This window comes from Hippopotamus amphibius, chromosome 7, assembly GCF_030028045.1.
Source record: "Hippopotamus amphibius kiboko isolate mHipAmp2 chromosome 7, mHipAmp2.hap2, whole genome shotgun sequence".
Taxonomy (NCBI): domain Eukaryota; kingdom Metazoa; phylum Chordata; class Mammalia; order Artiodactyla; family Hippopotamidae; genus Hippopotamus; species Hippopotamus amphibius.
In genome coordinates this window covers 49,714,055-49,737,018 of record NC_080192.1, presented here as the reverse complement: position 1 = coordinate 49,737,018, position 22,964 = coordinate 49,714,055, and the positions used below count along the sequence as shown (strand labels likewise).

The following is a 22,964-nucleotide window of genomic DNA, read 5'->3' as shown; positions in this document are numbered from 1 at the left end:
AAATGACAGGCGTCCTTATAAGAGGAATAAGCCCTGTGAAAACAGAGACACACAGGGGCGCTTGCCATGGGATAACAGAGGCAGAGACTGAAGGGAGGTGGCAGCAAGACCAAGGAACACAAAGATCGAAGGCCAACATTGGATGCTAGGAAGAGGCAAGAGAGGATTCTACCCAGCATCTCGGAGGGAGGATGGCCCTGCTGTCGCCTTGATTTTGTACTTTTAGCCTCCCGAGCTCTGAGGATAAATTTATGTTGTTTTAGGCCACCCAGTTTACAGTACATTGTTGTGGCAGCCCAAGGAAACTAGTCAGGCGATGACAAGTGTATTAAGTGGAGTGCTAGCAGGCTTCTATAATACCCCTTGCTCTACAAGGCTCCAGACGACCAAATCAGAATAGTCACAATCTAGTATCATTCACTCCATAGAGTGGCTCGATTCTCAGTTCTCTCGGGTGAGATGCAATACTAAAAACAGTTAATCCGTGAAATACCACAATCCAGTTACAATACTTCTGAAAACTTACTTTCTTCTTCTGTTGAATGGGTGTGATGCGCATGCTAGCAACTCACCACACTTGCAAGAGTCACAGCAAACATACGCTGCACGCTTACCGTGGGCCAGGCTCTTGTCCAAGAATTCATGCTACTACCTCATTTAATCAGTACAGCAACCCTAGGAAATTAAACTATTATTATCCTGATTATATAAAGGAGGGAACTAAGACAAGAAGGTTCTCACTTGCCCAAGGTCACATAAATAGAAAGCAGCAGAACCAGAGTTCGACACCCCAGGCAGGCGGACCCCAGGGCGTTTCTTCACAGGCATGCAATCCTGTCCCTGTCACTGGACAAAGGTGTGACCACGGAGCTTATCCAGGCTACTGTTTCTACTCCATTCTTCTTCCTCCATTCTTCCTGCCTTGTTCTCCACGACCCTGTTTGGGACATGAGCCAAATCCCCACTCGGCGATGTAAAGGACTCACACGCAGCGGAGCCGATTCCTTCCTCAAATGTGCTGTTTCCTACTTTTTCTAGGGCATAGAGGTTAAGTACTTTGATTTAAAAGGCCTTCTGTTCCAACTGAACTATAGTAAACAAAGCTCCTATTTACGTCAACCAAGCACTTAAGCAGAAGAGGTGACAATGTCAGCAAGTCTTCCTTTCACACACTTAATGTGCATAATCTCTAATCAGAATTTGGCCAAGACGAGAGTGGCTCTCCCAGTGATCCACAAGCTGCAAGGGCTCCCTTCCTCTCTCTAAATCCCCTTAACAGTTAGTGCTTTGATGATGCTTATCGGAAACCACCCTCTATTACAATTATTTATGTTCATGTGTGACTTCCCTTTTTGCATTATAAATTCCTTAATGTCAAAACCACATTTTAGGTCTGTCTTCCCCACAGCAACTTCCTTGGTGCTTTGCATAAAGCAGACCCTCAAAATACATTTGTTGAATGAATCACTGGATAAATATATAATGGCCATAGTAGTAGGCTAGTGATTCTACTGTAATCACATGCTGAATGCTAGACATAGACTGATTATTCAATCCATTGAGAGTGACATAACGGAATTTCCCCTCGAGAATCATTTCCTATCCATTACAAAACCTGTAACTTAGATTTATGGTTAAAAAGCATAAAAGAAACAAATGTAGCTTTGCTGCAAGCTCCTAAGATAACCTGCCTATGCTTAAATAGAGGTAAGAAGATAAAGACTCTATTTATTTACTTATTTTTAAATACAGAAGTCCATTTTTTGTTTTGCATTTGTTTTTTATTTTATTTTATTTATTTATTTTTATTGGCTGCCTTGGGTCTTTGTTGCTGCACTTGGGCTTTCTCTAATGGCGAGCTGGGGCCGCTCTTCATTGTGGTGCACAGGCTCCTCATTGAGGTGGCTTCTCTTGTTGCGGAGCACAGGCTCTAGGCACATGGGTTTCAGTAGTTGCAGCACACAGGCTCAACAGTTGTGACTCATGGGCTCTAGAGCTCAGGCTCACTAGTTGTGGCACCACAGGCTTAGTTGCTCCGCAGCATGTGGGGTCTTCCTGGAGCAGGGATCGAATCTGTGTCCCCTGCATTGTCAGGCGGATTCTTAACCACTATGCCACCTAGCAAGTCCTAAAGACTCTATTTAAAAGGATAAACAAAAAGCTATAATTTTTCAAAGATAAAGGAAGCACACAGTTCAACTGATAAAGGTATTCTAACAGCATATTCACAGAAAGGACTCATCTCTGCCATGCACAGGTCCTTTACATTTGCCTAGATGGTGAGATGGTCTACTCAAAGAGATGGAAATTGCTAAATAAGGAAGCAAAGGGCCCAGACTGCATGATTTATTTTGGAGCAAGGTGCTCCTTTTACCTTTGGGAAAACTGGATTCTAGTTCCAGCTCCACTACATAATAATAAAAGAGATAACAGTCATTAAGAATTTACAAAGCACACTTTTATGCTCTATTATCTTATTTAATTAGGATAATAAGCCTGTGACTTTGCTGAGTAAATAGGTCAAACGTTATTTTACAGGTGGTAAAGGTTCATTTAATGGGTGGCAGTGCTAGGACTCAGATCTAGTTCCTTCTATCTTCAAACTCCGTACTCTTTATCCACTCTACATGGTAGCAACAGCTAACTGCCTACCTGACCGCCCTTCTCCACTTCTTCCTGATTTTCTGTGTGATGGTAACATCCCAACTAAAAGTATTCGGCCTCTAGGACGGGGCCCAATGATTCCCACCTTACAACGCCTGTCTAGTCCCCTCCTGTTGAGTGTGAGTTGGTCCTAGTGACACTTCTAATAAGTATAATGGCAAAAATGATGCGACATCACTTTCAAAATTAGTTTAAAAAAAGACTGAGGCTGGGGCTTCCCTGGTGGTGCAGTGGTTAAGAATCCACCTGCCAATGCAGGGAACACGGGTTTGATCCCTGGGCTGGGAAGATCCCACATGCCAGGGGGCAACTAAGCCCGTGAGCCACAACTACTGAGCCTACGCTCTAAAGCCCACAAGCCACAAATATTGAGCCCACGTGCCACAACTAGGGAAAGCCTGCGTGCAGTAATGAGGACCCAATGCAGCCAAAAATAAAATAAAGACAATAAATAATAAAATAAATCTTTATTAAAATAAAAAAGACTGTAGTTTCCATTTTGGGCTGCTGTTTCTCCTCCCTTGTTCTCTCTGAGGGAGGCCAACTGCCATGCTGTGACCTGACCTGTGGAAAGGATCTCGTGGCAGGAAACAGAGTAACCGTGACTAACAGGCAGTGAGGAACTGAGGCCATCAGTCCCACAGCTCATCAGGGACTGAATCCTGCCAACAATCAAGGGAGTGAGTTTAGATGTAGATTCTCCCCCAGTCAAGCCTTCATATGAAACCACAGCCCCAAATGATGCCATATGAGAGACTGGGACAGAGGCACCCAGCTAATTAAGCCTCTGTCCTGACCCACAGAAACTATGAGAATAATAAATGTCTGTGGCTTCAGCTTCTAAAGTAGGATAATTTGTCATGCCATGACAGATAACTAACATCATTCTTTTGAAGTTGGTAGGGGCTACAGGACCTATGACATGTAAGCAGAAGTCCAAGGAATGAGACTACTGGAAAAGCTACTATTTTCCTGATAAAAAGAGATAAACTCAGCTGTCATGTGCTTTTGACACTTGACCTTCCCCCTTCATTCTTCCTGGAATGTAGATGTGATACCTGTAGTTGGAGCCATCATCTTGTAACCATGAGTACAAAACTTACGTGCTAAGAAAGGTAGAGATAAAAGAGGTGAAAATCCAGGGCCCTTAAGGCATGGTGGAGCTGTGATCCCAACACTGGAATGCTTTCCTCTTGACATTTTGTTGCAAAAGAAAAATAAACCTTTTTTTGGAAGATGCCTTAGAGGACTGGGATGGGGAGGGTGGGGGGGACTCAAGGGAGGGTGGGGGGGGAGTCGAGGGAGGGAGGGAATACGGGGATATGTGTATAAAAACAGATGATTGAACTTGGTGTACCCCCCCAAAAAATAAATAAATAAAATTAATTTAAAAAAAAAAAAGAAAAATAAACCTTTTTTGAGTCTTGTTATTTAGTGTGAAATGCAGTTCTAACTAATTTAATCATTTTCAGCTTTGGCTGGATGTTCAATTTTCTCTATAAAATTGGAGGTTAATAACAGCTTCCCTTTCTACCCAGACAGGTGTGCTGAAGTACTTTATTCTCACAAAACAAAATAAAAACAAAGCACTATTGTTATTTTTATTTTAAAAATCTAAAATATAATTAACATTTAATGTCAAGATCAGGAATAATATTACTGACAATAAATATGTTTAAGTAATTAACTCCTTAGCAATATTTTTAGTTTACTAATAAGTTTTTGAAAATAAATTTGCAGGTACTTACTTTAATAATTGCATCGTAAAAATGCATTTAATGTAACAACAATGAAACCAACATAAAGTGTTAAATCTCTACCTTATGCTCTATATGGATTTGATGAAGTTGTTTCTGTTTTCAAAATAATTCACAAGAAAATCAGAAATACACGCCCAATAAGTAGCCAATTAAATTCGATACCTATATGTCATCAGCCAGTATCATCAATGTAACCGATAGCATATTGTGCATGAAGTGACTAAGCAGCATTGCCCACGGCTACTGCTATGCAGGGTGTATGTAATGGTGTTACCCAGGAAGTATCCTGGTGTCTTTGTTTTTGCACAATGGAGTATCTATTTCCCAATCAGACTCCAAGCAGGAAGCACCTCTTCCTACCAAGGGAGATTTAAAACCCGCCTCCTATCTTTGCAGCACACAGAAGACATCGATTACAGAACAGAAACACATAGATGGGGATGTTCAGGCTAGAGATATATTACATGACCACAGCCAGCAATTTACAGAACAAACTCATGAGAAGCAAAGCCACACTTAGAAATCCACAGATAAATCAAGACTATACTTAAAGACTATATTTCAAGAGCATAAGCAAAGAGGAAGAAAACACACTTATAATGAGCCTACAGCAAAATCAGACCTCTCAGCAGATACAAAAGCACAGGGAAGATCTAGTCTGGACCCAAACTATGTCCATGCCCCCACTCACTAAAGACTCTCACCAGGGCTCCTTATTGAGGAGAAACCTGGGACTAATATCAAAAGCCATTATGTGGCACGTAGAATTTATCATATGTAAGAACACGTAGAAAGCTATAAAATAGTCATAATATGTTGTGAGTTCAATTGCTCTCAACACACCCTCCCATTGTGTTCATAAAGTATCGGAGTTAAAATGATGCTAACAGTATCTAACATTTATCGAGTGCTTACTATGCGCCAAGTGTTGTTCTAAGTGCTTTACATGGACTAACATTTAATCCTCACAATTCTATGAGTTAAGTGTTTTAGTATCATCCCCCATTTATAGATGAAGAAACTAAGTAACTTTTCCATAAACTAGGAGGTGATAGAGCTGTGTAGATAATCTCACTCTCAATTATACTAAAAATATATCCAGATGTTATTATCTGTAGACTAGATCACATGGACTCTATCTGGCTATTAGATTCAAGAGACTAGTGTCTAGCGTGCGCAAACTAAGTAACCGCTCTTATAGCAATTTGACTAATAAGACATTTAAGTCTGGGTATGCTAGCCATGGATTCTGTTTACCGCTGAGAAATAAAATATCTCAAACTATCCCAAACTTAGTGGCTTAAAACTACAACCACCATTTTATTTTGCTCATGAATACACAATCTGGGCAGGATGTGTCTCTGTTCCACAGTATCAACCCAGATGGCTGAAAGGCTGCTGGAGCAGAGGGTGATGCTATGCTTGCATGCTGGACTCGTCTGAGAAGCCACTCACTCATTTAGTAGATCACTGGCATCAGAGAGGACCTCAACTTGGGCAGTCAGCCAATATACCTACGCATTTCCTTACTGCAGCGTGGCTGAATTCCAAGAGTAAGCGTCCCAAAAGAATAAGGTAGAAGTCTATGGCATTTTCATGACTTAGCTTCAGAAATCACACAGTATCACTTGCCAACTACTGGTCAAGGCAATCATAAAGTAGTCGACTCAAGTTCAAAGAGAGGAGACATAGACCCCACCACTTGATGGAAAGGGTGTCAATGTCATACTGTAAGAACAGCTGGCGGTAGCAGATATATTGTGGTGGCCATCTTTGGAAAATATAATGTCACAACAAGGCAATTACAGCTTTTCAAAAGCTAGATATAATGGACCTACACAATAAATAAATGAATTAAATACATGATGGCAATAACATCCTAATTAAATATGTCATGAGTTAGTTATTTTTAAAATTTTTCACTGCTTAAATGTCCTATTATAAAGCTCCAAGGCATTTCCATTTATGATTTAATTGTATGTGTTCCAATTTCAACTTCCTGAGGACCAAATTTGAGGTTAAATCACCTTTCCAGTGGAAAAGGTTAGGGAAACAGGACTGATACCATGAAAAATTAGAATTTTTCTATCGTGTTAAACTGGACAAAATGAACACTGCCATTCAGGCTTCAAAGCTAAAATGTCATTTTCAAGTAACACCTACTACCTCTGAAACATTTCATCCTGCCCTAAAAAACACTGTAAATCAAAATCTCAGTTCACGTTACCAAAAAAGGCATACCATTTGTAGATCTTTCACTGAGGACACTAGAAAACAACTCCAACACTGCAGTTGCTGTGCCTTTGGTCGATGGTCAGCTGCAGTTACTGATTTCATTCTGATGACAAGTGCTCAGTAATTTTTGTGTTTAAAATTCAGGGTCATGTTATTAAATGTGCTGCTCACTCTTCCTCTTCATCATCCCTTTCACCCCTGAGATACACGGTTCTCCAGCCTGAGATGCCCTTCCCCCACCTGACCTAAATCTCATACATTACTTAACTCAGTCACACATCTTGACTTCTGCACTCCCTTTAAACCCATATCCACAACCCATGCAAGAGATACACTTGTGTTAACAAAGCTCTGATCTGAAAATGATGTGGAGACATATGGAAATTTCAAGACGCTCAGAGACATCCTATAAATGTACAAGCACATACAAGGGCTTTCCCCATTTAGGGTCTGCCAGGCAAATAAAGGGTTCAGCAGGAGTATCTGAGCCTTCTGCCTTAACAGGATAAGGCTTACTAGGGGTCAGAAGAAGGTGAAATAAAGTGAAATAGCACGTGGCTGTTTCTAGGAAAGAGTGAGGAATGAGAACCTGGGAGGCAGGATATCAAGGTGAGCAGGTGGAGAGGGGAGAAACAGGACTTACTGTCTCCTCCTACCAGAACTTGAGTGCGGTGAAGACAAGGGTAGCTGTTGGTTTGTCCACAGGGATACCTCCAGCACCTAAAACCGTACCTGACAGGTAACAGATACTCAACCAGTATGTGTTGAACCAATGAATGATACTGATAGATGGCAGTAATCTAGGAGATACACTGCAGTGACAGATGGGAATCCAGGCTTTTCTCTTTTGATAGCTGACCCTGCCCTCTGGACCTCTGCCCTCTTTATCAACCTACTCCTTCTCTCTCCCTCCTCACAAGTCTCAGCCGTTGTAGGACGCTAACCTTCTCCCTTGTCTGGACAGCTAGAGTGCGGAGCTGTATATGTAAAAGTCATACCAATGTAAAGGTACATCTGCTGAGAGAGAAAATCTATCCATGTGAACTCCAATAGGTCGTCTCTGCAGTCCAATGGCAAGAATCCCCACCTTCTGGAAAGGAGCTTTACCTGGAGCAGGTGAAGCTGACCTTCCGTTTACAGGGCTGAAAGGCCACAGAGTGGACACCAAAGCATGGTACTCACACTCATGCTGGCCCCACCAAAAATAAGGAAGAGACTTTTTCCTTCATTTAAAGTCTTCTTTTTAGAAGTCTTCCTTTTTCAGCTTCCCTTTTCTCTGCCAGCCTCGACGACCACCGTTGCTTTCAGGAATGCCAGTCAACAGCACTGCAGGTGCACAAGGCCATGAGGTGGGCTTTTTCTCTTCCCTTATGCCCTCTGTACATCTACCCTGATTTCCAAACCTGCCTCAGTCACTAAGTAGCTACCTGTGGCCAAGTCATTTAACCCCTAGGGCCTCTGTTTCTTCATTTATAAAACCAGAGATCGGAAATATATAAACTTAACAGTCTCCTCTAGTCGCAAATTCTTCAAATCAATAAGTAATTAAGAATGGACTCCAAACAATAATCTTTCTGATGGTGTAACATAATGGTGCTAATTAATTCTTTCTTGTAATCTAATGGTACCACTTATTTCTTTGCCCAAGAAATAACCAAATGCGTACTAGGCACGCACAAGGTGCACAGCAGGTGCTGCCTCTCTCATGTTCCACAACGTGTATTTATGAATAATAACTACTTGAGTTTTGATCCATGTTTTGGGAATTTTAGGTTCCTGTCTCAAATTTTGATAAACTGTATGGTTTGTTCATTTCCCTAGTTATTCAAGAGACAGTTAGTTAAGAAGCTAAGTGCTTATTGATTAACTCTCAATAAAGGACTGATGTAACAACTTTACAAGTGAAGATGCTTACTTTTTGAGATTTTCTTAACTTTATATACTAGAATAATGGATGGGCAAGATACCTGGTGATCAGAACCTTCATTTATAAATATCTCCAGAAACTAGATGTCACCACCTGCTGAGCACTTACCATGAACCAGTGCTTCACATTCCACCTTCAAAACAACCCTCTAGAAAGATATAACTAGTCCCAGAGAACAGACTGCAAAGAAGCCAAGAGGCTAGAGAAGACTGTCCTGTGAATCACAGATTCCTGACTCTCAAGCCGTCATTCCCAGGTGTCATAGGCAATTTCCAACCAGTGTTCTAACATTTCTAAGTTTCTGTGTTAATGCGATACTCTTGTATGTAAACTTGCCGCAGCTTCACAATGAAAATGCAGACTTATTCACTGGAGAGTCTCTTCCTTGTTGTTACTCTGAGTGACTAATTGCAACACAGTAGGGGAAGTTTTCACCAAATGAATGCAGTGAGGTTTTTTTGCCTTGTTGAAAAGCATCAGATTTGAGATTTGTCACAGTGAAGATCACTGTGTCCTTGGGAAGGAGCCATGGCCACAGAAATCTTCTTCCCCAAGCAATTAAAGGGTGTCTGATCTGTTCGCCGTCAGGGTTCAGAGTAAGACCCATCTGTCTGTGCCCTAATACAAATGGCCTGATGGCAAAATTATCCTCAGTTCCTCAGATGACTTACATCTAAATAGGTTATTAATCATCATTAAACAGAAAACCTTTATCTCACGCTTAGAGACTTTTATTTTTTGAGTTTAATATGGTCAGATTAAAATACAGTGTTTCTAAAGGTAGGCTTTAAATTGGCTTTGGAACAACAATAAACACTGTCACTAAACAAAAATAAGGGAAGATATTCGTTTGTTAGTGGGAAATGGAATCCCTGGCTCCAGCATGCTGTGGCTCATGGCACCGAAACCTTTAACGGAATTTTAGTTACAACTGGAGAAATAAATACAATCAGCTTATTGATTGTGGCAATGTAGGAGGCAGGGAAGAAAAGTGGAAATGATGTTAAAACAACTGCAAATTCCAAAGGAAAAATGATAAAACTTGCAAATACACAGTTAGATATTGCTTGGTAAGATTTCACAGAATTAAAATAAATGAAAGTATTACTGCTAGTTCTAAGATCATTATATCAAGCCTATTCCTAACTAGCAATATATTAAAAATATATTAAAAGGCATGGTCCACAGCAAGGATGAGGGAAATACTGACTCAATTTCCGGAAAGTTAAAAACCTAGAGAGACGGGATTTGTTTTCGAAGTTCTGGGGAGAGGTGGTTAAAGTGGTAAAAATAATGTATATAACACTTACTAGGTTCCAGCTCTCGGCCCGGTTTGAAAAACACAGAGTAATATAAGCCTATCAACGTGAAAGAGTTTGTTCACCACTGGAAAGAAGAGACAGGACGGAAAAGGAAGCTAACAACTGTAGATTATTCTGTACACCAAGTTGTACTAGGCGCTTTGCAGTCAAGAATCCATTTAACCCTCACAACACCCTGGACAATTATTCCCACATCACATTGTTTTCCTAGCGTCATTCCCATTTCACAAAGGACTCACCAAAGCTCAGAAATTTGGGGTATGTTGCCCAGGATCACACAGTAATGTGGTCAAGCTGGGACTTGAAATCCTTATTAACAGTTCTTTCCACTACACACACAAAAATGCCTAATACAATATAGAACAGGCTGGGGGCAAGGGTTGTTTAAAAGATAAACTATGCTCATGAATAAGCAGCTCTGCATTTATGTGAACTCTACCAAAAAATGTGCAATAGAAAATATGTTTAGTCATGATTAGAGACGTGGCATCATTTCCAAATTAGAGAGAATAAGGCATTGTCACATCAGGCAAGGGAGGAAAAAAATATGTCTTCCATGTAGCCAACTGATGGGAAAGCAAGAAGTTGCATACAACATCAAGGGTCAAAGTAAAAAATGGAATCACTAGTCAAAAGACTGTTTCCTGCAAATTATTATTTCTGAATGAAAGGGTACAGAAAAAAATGAATTCAGCTTGGGTGCAACCAACTTTTTCAAAAAGAGGCAGCATAGTCACGAATGCATATTGTGAGAGTCAAATGATTTATGAATAGCAATGTTGAAATAGAGGCAGTTAGATATTTAATGGTGATATAAACCCTGTGCAAAAACAATTTATTCTACCTAAAATGATACTTAATGATAATAAGTATAACTTAATCAATATTAACCACATCAGTGAAAACTCTGGAATTTGTAAAACTGAATAATTTTTTTTTTTAACTCTGTAGGGTGTATTCAGCTAGAGCCCACCTTAATTTGGATTCCAGATTAACAGCACTAATGGGAGCTCTTGGCCTCAATTTCAGCAGTTTCATGAAAGAGAAAATGCTTTCACAGAATAGGACACATTCAAACACCACCCAAAATATGCTTTAAATAGAAATTTCACTAGTACTGAGATGCTTTTAGCCATGTTCAAATTCCCAAGAATACCGTGGGTATGTTTTCTTAATAGCGTTGACTGCACTCAGTTGAATCTTGATCCCATCCACACTAAGGGCTGTGGTCTACTAATGCAGATATCCAGGGCCAACTGAAGAGACACAGGCAGGGTTCAAGTTCATCAAAACCTGCAAATCTCCTCTAAAACTGAATTTTTGGTCAGTGTGCTACACAATTCTTAGAAAAACAATAATTCTATTGATTTTAAGATAATTCAGTAACAGAAACTGAATAAGCAAGCTGCTTTTGGAAACTGTATCCCTCATTGAAAGCTTAATACCTGTACCCTGGAATAATAATTTCAAGGTTTTTTTTTTTTTTTTTGAATCTTTGTTTTGGTTTTCCTTTCTAATACAATTTCAATTTCAGTGTGTTTGGATAAATGTCAATTCAGAAAGTATAACCAAACAGGCAGCTGGCTCTTTCAGAGACATTTAAATACCAACAAGGCCCAATTAAACAGCTTGGTAAGTCTATTCAATGAATGTTTAAGATAAGACATGTGCTGTAAACTAACTAGACCTAACACACGCCTACGGAACACTCCACCCAACAACAGGAGAGTACATATTCTTCTGAAGTGCACATGGAATATTTTCCAGGACGGACCATATCATAGGTCATAAAACAAGCCTACAAACATATTTAAAAGGACTGAAATTATACAAAGGATGTTTTCAGGCCACAACAGCATGATACTAAAAATTGATAATAAGGAAATCTGAGGAATTCACAAATATGTGGAAATCAAAAAACGCTTCAAAATAACCAATAGATCGAAGAAATCGCAAGGAAAATCAGAAAATACTTTGAAATAAATGACATTGAAAATACAACATATCAAAACTTATGAGATGCATCAAAAGCCTTTTTTTTTTAATTTATTATTTTTTGGGTGGTACACCAAGTTCAATCATCTGTTTTTATACACATATTCCCGTATTCCCTCCCTCCTTCGACTCCTCCCCCCACCCTCCGAATCCCCCCCCACCCTCTCCATCCCAGTCCTCTAAGGCATCTTCCATTCTCAAGATGGACTCCCTTTGTTATACAACAACTTCCCACTGGCTATCTATTTTACATTTGGTAGTATATATATGTCTGTGCTACTCTCTTGCTTCATCTCAGCTTCCCCTTCACCCCCCGCCCCCTCCCAATCCTCGAGTTCTCCAGTCCATTCTCTGCATCTGTGTCCTTGTTCCTGTCTTGTCACTGAGTTCATCAGTACCACTTTTAGATTCCGTATATGTGAGTTAGCATACAATATTTGTCTTTCTCTTTCTGACTTACTTCACTCTGTATGACAGACTCTAGGTCTATCCACCTCATGACATATAGCTCCATCTCATCCCTTTTTATAGCTGAGTAATATTCCATTGTATATATATGCCACATCTTCTTTATCCATTCATTTGTTGATGGGCATTTAGGTTGCTTCCATGTCCTGGCTATTGTAAATAGTGCTGCAATAAACATTATGGTACATGTTTCTTTTGGGATTATGGTTTTCTTTGAGTATATGCCCAGGAGTGGGATTACTGGATCATATGGTAGTTCTGTTTATAGTTTTTTAAGGAACTTCCAAATTGTTTTCAATAGCGGCTGTACCAACTTACAGTCCCACCAACAGTGCAGGAGAGTTCCCTTTTCTCCACACCCTCTCCAACATTGGTTGTTTCCAGATTTTGTGATGATGGCCATTCTGATCCATGTGAGGTGATACCTCATTGTGGCTTTGGCTTGCATTTCTCTGATGATTAGTGATGTTGAGCATCTTTTCATGTGTTTGTTGCCATCTGTATGTCTTCTTTGGAGAAATGTCTATTTAGGTCTTCTGCCCATTTGTGGATTGGGTTACTTGCTTTTTGGTATTAAGCTGCATGAGCTGCTTGTATATTCTGGAGGTTAATCCTTTGTCCGTTGTTTCATAGGCAACGATTTTTTCCCATTCTGAGGGTTGCCTTCTAGGCTTGTTTATGGTTTCTTTCGCTGTGCAAAAGCTTTTAAGTTTCATGAGGTCCCATTTGTTTATTCTTGATTTTATTTCCATGATTCTAGGAGGTGGGTCCAAAAGGATCTTGCTTTGATGGATGTCATAGAGTGGTTCTGCCTCTGTTTTCCTCTAGGCGTTTTATAGTGTCTGGCCTTACATGTAGGTCTTTAAACCATTTGGAGTTTCTTTTTGTGGATGGTGTTAGGAAGTGTTCTAATTTCATTCTTTTACATGTTGCTGTCCAATTTTCCCAGCACCATTTATTGAAGAGGCTGTCTTTTTTCCATTGTATATTCTTGCCTCCTTTGTCAAAGATAAGGTGCCCATATGTGTTTGGGCTTACTTCTGAGTTCTCTATTCTATTCCATTGATCGTCCTTTCTATTTTTGTGCCAGTACCATACTGTCTTGATCACTATGGCCTTGTAGTATAGTTTGAGGTCAGGAAGCCTAATTCCTCCAACTCCATTTTACCTTCTCAAGATTGCTTTGGCTATTCAGGGTCTTTTGTGTTTCCATATAAATCGTAAGATTTCTTGCTCTAGTTCTGTGAAAAATGCCATTGGTAGTTTGATCGGGATTGCATTGAATCTGTAAATTGCTTTGGGTAGTACAGACATTTTCACGATGTTGATTCTTCCAATCCAGGAACATGGTATATCCCTCCATCTGTTTGTGTCGTCTTTGATTTCTTTCATCAATGTCTTAAAGTTTTCTGCATAAAGGTCTTTTGCCTCCTTAGGCAGGTTTATTCCTAGGTATTTGATTCTTTTGGTTGCAATGGTGAATGGGAGAGTTTCCTTCATTTCTCTTTCTGCTCTTCCGTTGTTAGTGTATAGGAATGCAAGAGATTTCTGTGCATTAATTTTGTATCCTGCTACTTGACTAAACTCATCAATGAGTGCTAGCAGTTTTCTGGTAGAGTCTTTAGGGTTTTCTATATATAATATCATGTCATCTGCAAAGAGTAACAGTTTTACTTCTTCTTTTCCGATTTGGATTCCTTTTATTTCTTTTTCTTCTCTGATTGCTGTGGCTAAAACTTCCAAAACTATGTTGAATAATAATGGTGAGAGTGGACACCCTTGTCTTGTTCCTGTTCTTAGAAGGAATTCTTTCAGTTTTTCCCCACTGAGAACAATGTTGGCTTTTGGTTTCTCATATATGGCTTTTATTATGTTGAGGTAATTTCCTTCTATGCCCATTTTCTGGAGAGCTTTTATCATAAATGGATGTTGAACTTTGTCAAAAGCTTTTTCTGCATCTATTGAAATGATCATATGGTTTTTATCCTTCAATTTGTTGATATGATGTATCACATTGATTGATTTGCGTATACTGAAGAATCCTTGCATCCCAGGGATAAACCCCACTTGATCATGGTGTATGACTTTTTTAATGTGCTGTTGGATTTTGTTAGCTAGTATTTTGTTGAGGATTTTTGCATCTATGTTCATCAGTGATATTGGCCTGTAATTTTTTGTGTGTGAGACAGCTTTGTCTGGTTTTGGTATCAGGGTGATGGTGGCCTTGTAGAATGAGTTTGGGAGCGTTTCACCTTCTGCAATATTTTGGAAGAGTTTGAGAAGGACAGGTGTTAACTCTTCTCGAAATGTTTGATAGAATTCGCCCGTGAATCCCTCTGGTCCTGGGCTTTTGTGTGTTGGGAGATTTTTAATCACTGCCTCAATTTCCCTACTTGTGATTGGTCTGTTCATAGTTTCTATTTCTTCCTTGTTCAGTCTTGGAAGATTGTATTTTTCTAAGAATGTATCCATTTCTTCCAGGTTATCCAATTGATTGGCATATAGTTGCTTGTAGTAGTCTCTCATGATCTTTTGTATTTCTGAGGTGTCCATTGTTACTTCTCCTTTTTCATTTCTAATTCTGTTGATCTGCATCTTCTCCCTTTTTTTCTTGATAAGTCTGGCTAATGGTTTATCAATTTTCTTAATCTTCTCAAAGAACCAGCTTTTAGTTTTATTAATTTTTGCTATGGCTTCCTTCCTTTCTTTTTCATTTATTTCTGCTCTGATCTTTATGATTTCTTTCCTTCTGCTCCCTTTGCTCTTTCTTTGTTCTTCTTTTTCTAATTGTTTGAGGTGTAAGGTTAGGTTGTTTATTCGATAATTTTTTTGTTTCTTAAGGTAGGACTGTATTGCTATAAACTTCCCTCTTAGAATTGCTTTTGCTGCGTCCCATAGATTTTGGGTTGTTGTGTTTTCATTGTCATTTGTTTCTAGATATTTTCTGATTTCCTCTTTGATTTCTTTAGTGATTTCTTGGTTGTTTAAGAGTGAATTGTTTAGCCTCCATGTGTTTGTATTTTTTGCAGTTTTTTTTCCTGTAATTGATATCTAGTCTCATGGAGTTGTGGTCTGAGAAGATGCTTGATATGATTTCAATTTTCTTGAATTTGCCGAGGTTTGATTTGTGACCCAAGATGTGATCTATCCTGGAAAATGTTCCATGTGCACTTGAGAAGAAAGTGTAGTCTGTTGTTTTTGGATGGAATGTCCTATAAATATCAATTAAGTCGAGATGGTCTAATGTGTCATTTAAAGCTTGTGTGTCTTTATTTATTTTCTGTTTGGATGATCTGTCCATTGATGTAAGTGGGGTGTTCAAGTCTCCCACTATTATTGTGTTACTGTCGATGTCCCCTTTTATAGCTGTTAGTATTTGCCTTGTGTATTGAGGTGCTCCTATGTTGGGGGCATAGATATTTACCATTGTGATATGTTCTTCTTGAATGGATCCCTTGATCATTAGGTAGTGTCCTTCCTTGTCTCTTTTAATAGTCTTTACTTTCAAGTCTAATTTGTCTGATATGAATATTGCTACTCCAGCTTTCTTTTGGCTTCCATTTGCATGGAATATCTTTTTCCTTCCCTTTACTTTCAGTCTATATGTATCCCTTGGTCTGAAGTGGGTTTCTTGTAGGCAGCATATAAAAGGGTCTTGTTTTTGTATCCATTCAGCCAGTCTGTGTCTTTTGGTTGGAGCATTTAATCCATTTACATTTAAGGGGATTATTGACATGTGTGTTCCAATGACCATTTTCTTAATTGTTTTGGGTTTGTATTTGTAGGTGTTTTCCTTTTCTTGTAGAAGTTCCTTTAGCACTTGTTGTAAGGCTGGTTTGGTGGTGCTGAATTCTCTTAACTTTTGCTTGTCTGGAAAGCTTTTGATTTCTCCCTCAAATCTGAATGAGATTCTTGCTGGGTAGAGTATTCTTGGCTGTAGGTTTCTCTCTTTCAGGACTTTCAGTATATCCTGCCATTCCCTTCTGGCCTGCTGAGTTTCTATAGAAAGGTCAGCTGTTATCCTTATGGGTTTTCCCTTATATGTTATTTGTTGCTTTTCTCTTGCTGCTTTTAATATTTTTTCTTTGTGTTTAATTGTCATTAGTTTGATTAATATGTGTCTTGGTGTATTTCTCCTTGGGTTTACTCTGTATGGGACTCTCTGTGCTTCTTGGACTTGGTTAATTATTTCCTTTCCCATGTTAGGGAAGTTTTCCACTATAACCTCTTCAAATATTTTCTCAGACCCTTTCTTGTTTTCTTCTTCTTCTGGGATGCCTATAATTTTAATGTTGGTGTGCTTAATGTTATCACTGAAGTCTCTGGGACTGTCTTCTATTTTTATTCTTTTTTCTTTTTCCTGCTCTGTGGCAGTTATTTCCCCCATTCTATCTTCCAACTCACTTATTCGTTCTTCTGCCTCAGTCATTCTGCTGGTTATAGCATCTAGAGTATTTGTAATTTCAGTTATTTTGTTATCTATTGCTGTTTGTTTTTCTGAGTTCTTATGAACTGTTTCTTGTACTTTATTTTGTTATTGAGATTTCGTATCATTTTTACTATTATCACTCTGAATTCTTTTTCATGCATTTTTCCTATTTCCTCCTCATTTATTTGGTCTTGTGGGTTTTTTTCCTGCTCCTTTGCCTGCATGTTGTTCCACTGTTTCCTCATGGTTGTCCAGACTTTTGGGGTTGCTTGTCCTGGCGTTTGAGGTGTTTATAGAAGACTGTCCAAGTCTCAGACTAATGTCAATATTTCTGTTTCCTTAGTCTCAGCTGTAAGTGTCCTTCTACTCACCTTGGGTTTTTTTGCATTATTCTGTGGCCAGCAGAGCTTCCTTTATTGTTTGTCTGTAAGTGTCGGTGTGTGGGGAGGGAGAGGGTACAATAGTGGCTCCTTCCCCTGGGAGTGAGTGAGCAGTGGCATACTGTTGTTTCAGTCGGGCTTGGAGGTGCCTGTTGCAGAGGGACACCAGTGGCTCAGGTGTAAACAGAAAGTCTCAGAGTTGGGCCTCTCTCGGTTTGTTTTTTTTTTTTTCTCTGCAGCCTCCCTGCTGCCAGTGTTCCAAGGGGTTTTAACCCAGCCCCGCCCGAGTGCCTGAGGGTACTTGTTATCCCTGAGCGCTGTAGGTGGCCCACAGGGCATCTCTCCACTGCCTGTTGCAGAGGCACCAAAAGAGAGAGAGAGGCTATGGCCGCGGTTCCTCCCCCCGGCCCGTGAGCCTGCAGCATCCAGCCGCCATCATGGCTGGGCAGCTCTCAGGGACAGGCACTCCTCGCCGCGGACCTCTTCCCTCCTGTCCTCTCGGTCTGTCACCTTACTGGCAACAATGTTTCTCACCCTGAACCAGCTCTCCGGTTCCCACGCTCCCGCTCCCAGACCCTCTGTTCAGCTGTGAATCGACGTCTCAGTCCAGGAACGCTGAGCTGTGGTGCGGACCCTCCATATGTTTCTCACTCCCTCCCGTTTGCCACAGCTCCGCCGCGTCACCCTCTTTGAGCCGTTGTAGATGCCTCCCTACCGGTTATGTCGGGCTCCTTGCAGTCCTTTCTGGTGTCCGAGGTCATCTGCTGGTGTTCAGCTGGTTCTCTGTGGGAATTATTGCGTCTTTCGGTGCATTCCCAATGCATCTGTGGAAAGGGATGCATTCCACATCCCTCTACTTCGCCGCCATCTTTTTCTCCCCAAAAGCCTTTATAGAGATATTATGTGACACAGCAATTTCACTCCTAGACACATATCCAAAAGAAAACATTTGTGTACAAGTTCTAGCGTAGACATATGTCCATGCCAGCATTCATCAACTGATGAATGGATAAATAAATGTGGTATATCCATACAATGGAATATTTTATTTGGCAATAAACAGGTTCCATATTTCATTCATTTTTTGAATTCCAACATTTTTTTCATTTTCAATTTTTTCATTTCAATATTTCACTCATTTTTATTGCCAAATAAAATATTCCATTGTATGATATACCACATATTTTTTTTATTTATTATTTTTTGGGGGTACACCAAGTTCAATCATCTGTTTTTATACACATATCCCCGTATTCCCTCCCTCCTTCGACTCCTCCCCCCACCCTCCGAATCCCCCCCCACCCTCCCCACCCCAGTCCTCTAAGGCATCTTCCATCCTCAAGTTGGACTCCCTTTGTTATACTACAACTTCCCACTGACTATCTATTTTACAGTTGGTAGTGATATACCATATTTTATGCATCCATTCAACAGCTGATGTTCATGTGGCTCGTTGCTAATTTTTTGCTATTATGAATAATGCTGCTACGAACATTTGTGTACACGTTTTTGTGTGGACATATGTTTTCATTTCTTTGGGGAATATGTCTAGGAGTGAAACTGCTGTGTCACATAATACCTGAAATAGTGATACAATATGGATGAACCTTGAAAACATTACCCTAAGTGTAAGAAGTCAGCCACAAAAGACCACATATCATATGATTCCACTTACAGGAAATGCCCGGAATAGGCCAAGCTATAGAGACAGAAAGTTGATTAGTGGCTGCCTAAGGCTAAGGAGTTGCGTGCAGGGGCAGGAGGATGGGGGGTGAAGAGCGACTATTTAATGAATATGGACTTTCTTTGAGGGCAATGAAAATGTTCTAAAAATTGACTGTGGTAATGGTTGCACCACTCTGAATATACTAAAAGCCACTGAACTGTACACTTTAAACAGGTGAATTTTGTATGTAAATTAGACCTCAATAAGTCTGTTAAAAATGTGAATTGATCTAAAACTCACAATTTAAAAAAATATGAGACATTTGACTGCACGTAGAGGTTCTAGAGGCCAGCCTCCACCTCAGCCAAAGCAGCAGGACTGAGACACTCTGATTGCCCCTCGGTTACCTAATGGTTTTGGAGTCTCAAGAGTGAACCTACTGAATCACCCCTTCCTCACCACCATCACCTCACCCCACCAATAGCTCGCTTCGTACTTGAATGAAGAGAACAGCCCAGACCAAACTCATGGATTTCCCTGCCCAGGACACAGGAAAAAATGGCATGAGGTAGAGAAACTGGTTGCTAATAGAGACTGGCTCATCCTGGGAGACACAGCAGAGTGAGATTAGGGCTTCACCTAAAACCATATTCCCACGGTCCTCTGAGCATTTTGGAATTGTATGGATTCCTCTCACCTTCCCACTCCTTTGAATGAAATTCCACCTACTGAAAGACGTTCTTGCACCTCGTTTACCTCCCACACCTCATTCCAAACCTGAGAAAAACCTTCACTTCCAGAAAGTTCTGCTAGAGCTTTTTCACTTAAAAGGAAGAAGGAAGAACCAGCAATCTTGGGACAGAGAGACTGACAGAGAGAAATGATTAGTCTTTAAATCTTGACTGTTCTCCAACACTGAAGTTCTGCCTTTACTCAAGAATGTTTTGGTTTTTTTTTTAATGGGACTTCTGAAAAAAATCTACAGCAGAAGAGTGACATTTCCTAAGAATTTAATGCAAAATCCTCCTCGAGTATTTTTACAACAAGGCATGTAATTCGTAGAGCATAAGTGTTCACATTAAGACTCAAGAATATGTTGCCTCTATTAAATAAGAACAAGCAGAATAAGAAAAGTGGGTAGTAAAATAAAAAGCACAGCTGAAGAAATTTAATTCACACTAGAAGCAATATAAAACAGACTTTACACAATAGAAAATGGAATGAAGATGAAGAACAAACTTGAGAAAGGACTCAAAAGAAGAAATAAAGAAACTGAAAAGGGTGGGTCTGCAGGCAATCATTCTGAAGGTCTGATCAGAAATGCTGCCTATGAAGAACAGGTATTCTTAAAATAGAAACCAAAGCAAACAAATTGAGCAGAGCAGGGAAAAGGAACATACCCTGTATTTTGACCTGATTTTTCTCCTGGAGGAAAATAATTCTAAAAGCGTAAGGCATTTCCCAAAGGCCACATAACCTGTAATTTGTGAAGCTGGGATACAAACCCAGGTCTAACCATTTATTTACGGTCTCTAAATGTATGGGTTTTGTCGATCACGTCATCCAAAAGATAGACTAAAAGAAAACTTTCAAAACTTGGGAAAGGACTAGCAATTGCCATGTGCTCAGCAGGTTATTTTTAAGAATCTAGAAGTCATATCCATCATTTATAAAATTGCAATTTTTCTATAAGCAAGACAGACAGAGTTTGGATTCTCCTCTGCAATAATAAATGTCAGAAGGCAATGGAATAATGTCCCACAACTATGCTGTCCAGAACAGTAATTTAAATTAATGGAAAGCAAAAAAAAAAAAAAAAAATTTTTTTAGTTGCTCAGTGGCACTAGCCACATTTCAAGTGTTCAATAATCACATATGGCTATAGGCTACTATACTGTATCGCACAGATAGAGATCATTTCTGTCACCGCAAAAAGTTCTATTAGGCAAACTAGACTGTAGTATTTTGAAGAGAAGTTCTTAATCAAATAATTGCATGAGGAAGCTGGAATTTCTGTTTGAAGGTTAGAGAAGATACTTTTTAGTTCTGTACAAATCTCAGAAAATATACAACCCCTGTACCTTTCTCAGAAAAAATGCTTGTTTATGCATGCAACCTGGCTGACTAGTCTCATTTTCAATTCATGACCACAAATCCCAAATGGGCATTAAGAACTGCCTGGATTTCCACCACCTATCCCTGATAACTTCATTTCACACATTCTTCTTTCAAACTTGGCTTCTCCATCCTCTTCTCTGTCCATCTCTCCCCTTCCAATCCCCACAGCTCCTTCTCAACCAAAGACTTCACCTCTCTGCCAAAGAGAAAATAAAGCAGCTAAACAGAAGCCCACCTGTATCAGATTCATGTGCATTTGTAAATAAATGAAGAGGAGCCCCAGCTTTTAACAAAGACCAGCTCCTTTAACTGTACCTCGTCTTCTGCATTTTTCCTCTCCCCACAGCAGCATTCAGCCTCCCTCTCTGGTGGGTCATGCTTACCAGCATAAAAACATGCTCCAAAGTTGTTTTTTTTAAAGGGTGTTTGGACCCTAAGTGCCTCCAGCTATAACCCCATTTCTCTGCTCCCCTCATTCCAGTCTCATCTCAGATGACACCTCCTCAAGGTGCCTCTCACTGACCAGCCTTTCCAAACCAGCCCACACCCCATACCCACAGTTTCTATCACATTAGGATGTTTTCTTCATAACACTTATAGCAGTAGGAAAAAATAGTTTCAAGACTGCAGACCATGTCTGCCTTGTTCATACCCCACACCTCCAATGGAACAAAAAATGATAAAGTAATGGCAGTTAGTGTGCCATGGTCTGAGCATGAGTTATTTTATTCAACTTTCACAGCTGTGAGGAACACCCTGCTAATATCTTACTTTACAGCACAGAAAACTAAGATCCAGGATGGCTGTATAAGTTGCCCAAGGCCACACAGCTAATAAGTGGTAAAACCAGGTTGAAACCCAAGCAAGCTATCCCTACAGCCCATGCTCTCAACCACTACATTTCACTGCCTCTCTCTACAACAAGTACTCCAAAAAGGCTTTTTTGTTTGTTCACTGAATGAACATTTTAACCAAGTCGTTAAGAAATAAAGCAAAATTGTCATTCAAGAATGAGAGGATTAACGAAGTGAACACTACACCAACTAAAGGTCATAAAGATAATGACGAATGGCATCGACCCCCAATGAGGAAAAGTATAATACAGAACTATCTATGTAATTAACACACATGTGGGGGCAAAAAGAGAAGGCTAAAAAGGAAAATGCAAAAAAGGGTTCATAGTAAAAATAGCAAAAATTAAAATATTGAGAGAATCGAGATGTAGTTATACATGACGGATCCACCTACTCACAAGATTTGTGAGTTTTTGGTTACAATGAGAGATGTTTTGATTATAACTGATGGTCACTTGAGCTACATTGGATACTCGCTCCCCTGAATGTTCGTCCTATACCTTCCTGAACCCATAACTTTTCTCACGCCATTTGTATTTCAAGGCCCCCAACTTTTCTTCCTCCCTCCCATTAAGTTTTTCCAGATTGAGGAGCTCAAAGACTTCTCTCCTTTTTGATTTCAAAATCTTTGCTACAACACACAGCGTAACTAGCTACATGACAGCACACACTGATACCATGTATTACTCTATCTTTTCCCACGTTTACTGTCCCCTCAAACTAATCTGGGACCTTTCAGGGAAGGCAACTCTATCTTGTACTTCTCTTTTTCTCCTGACGGCCTATCACAGTATTTTATAAATCAATTAGGTAAATACGAGAAGGCAAGAAGATACTATGTGTATTCAATTATCTAATACTTAAGGACAGTTTCATATAAAAATGAAAGAATACCATGTTTCTATGGAACATGTAATGTGTAGGAATTAGCAATATTTCTCCCAAGTCTTTATTTCTTTGCTAGCCAAATTAACAGGAATTAGATAGTAGCCATTACTAATAGCTAATCACTTTCCATTATTGTGTAATCTGCTAATATGTCTAACCAATCATTTCTGTCGATCTCCAGAGCATCCTTAAAACTGTCATCCCTCTGGAGAGCCTTCAATCAACTACGGACAAACATCTGAACTGTATTTTCTTATA

At 39.7% G+C, this 22,964-nt stretch overlaps 1 protein-coding gene across 9 annotated transcripts in view; it reads right to left on the bottom strand.

Annotated features, from left to right (window-relative positions):
• The window catches only part of GRIP1 (glutamate receptor interacting protein 1), a 690,600-nt gene that overhangs the window by 594,813 nt on the left and 72,823 nt on the right, over nt 1-22,964 (bottom strand). For 4 of the 9 annotated variants that reach the window (XM_057741775.1, XM_057741776.1, XM_057741781.1 and 1 more), the window contains exon 2: nt 17,896-18,066. The exons of the other annotated variants lie outside the window; for them this stretch is intronic. In XM_057741775.1, coding sequence (XP_057597758.1) covers nt 17,896-18,066 — 171 coding nt within the window. The remainder of the gene's footprint in view (nt 1-17,895; nt 18,067-22,964) is intronic. 9 annotated transcript variants of the gene reach the window in all.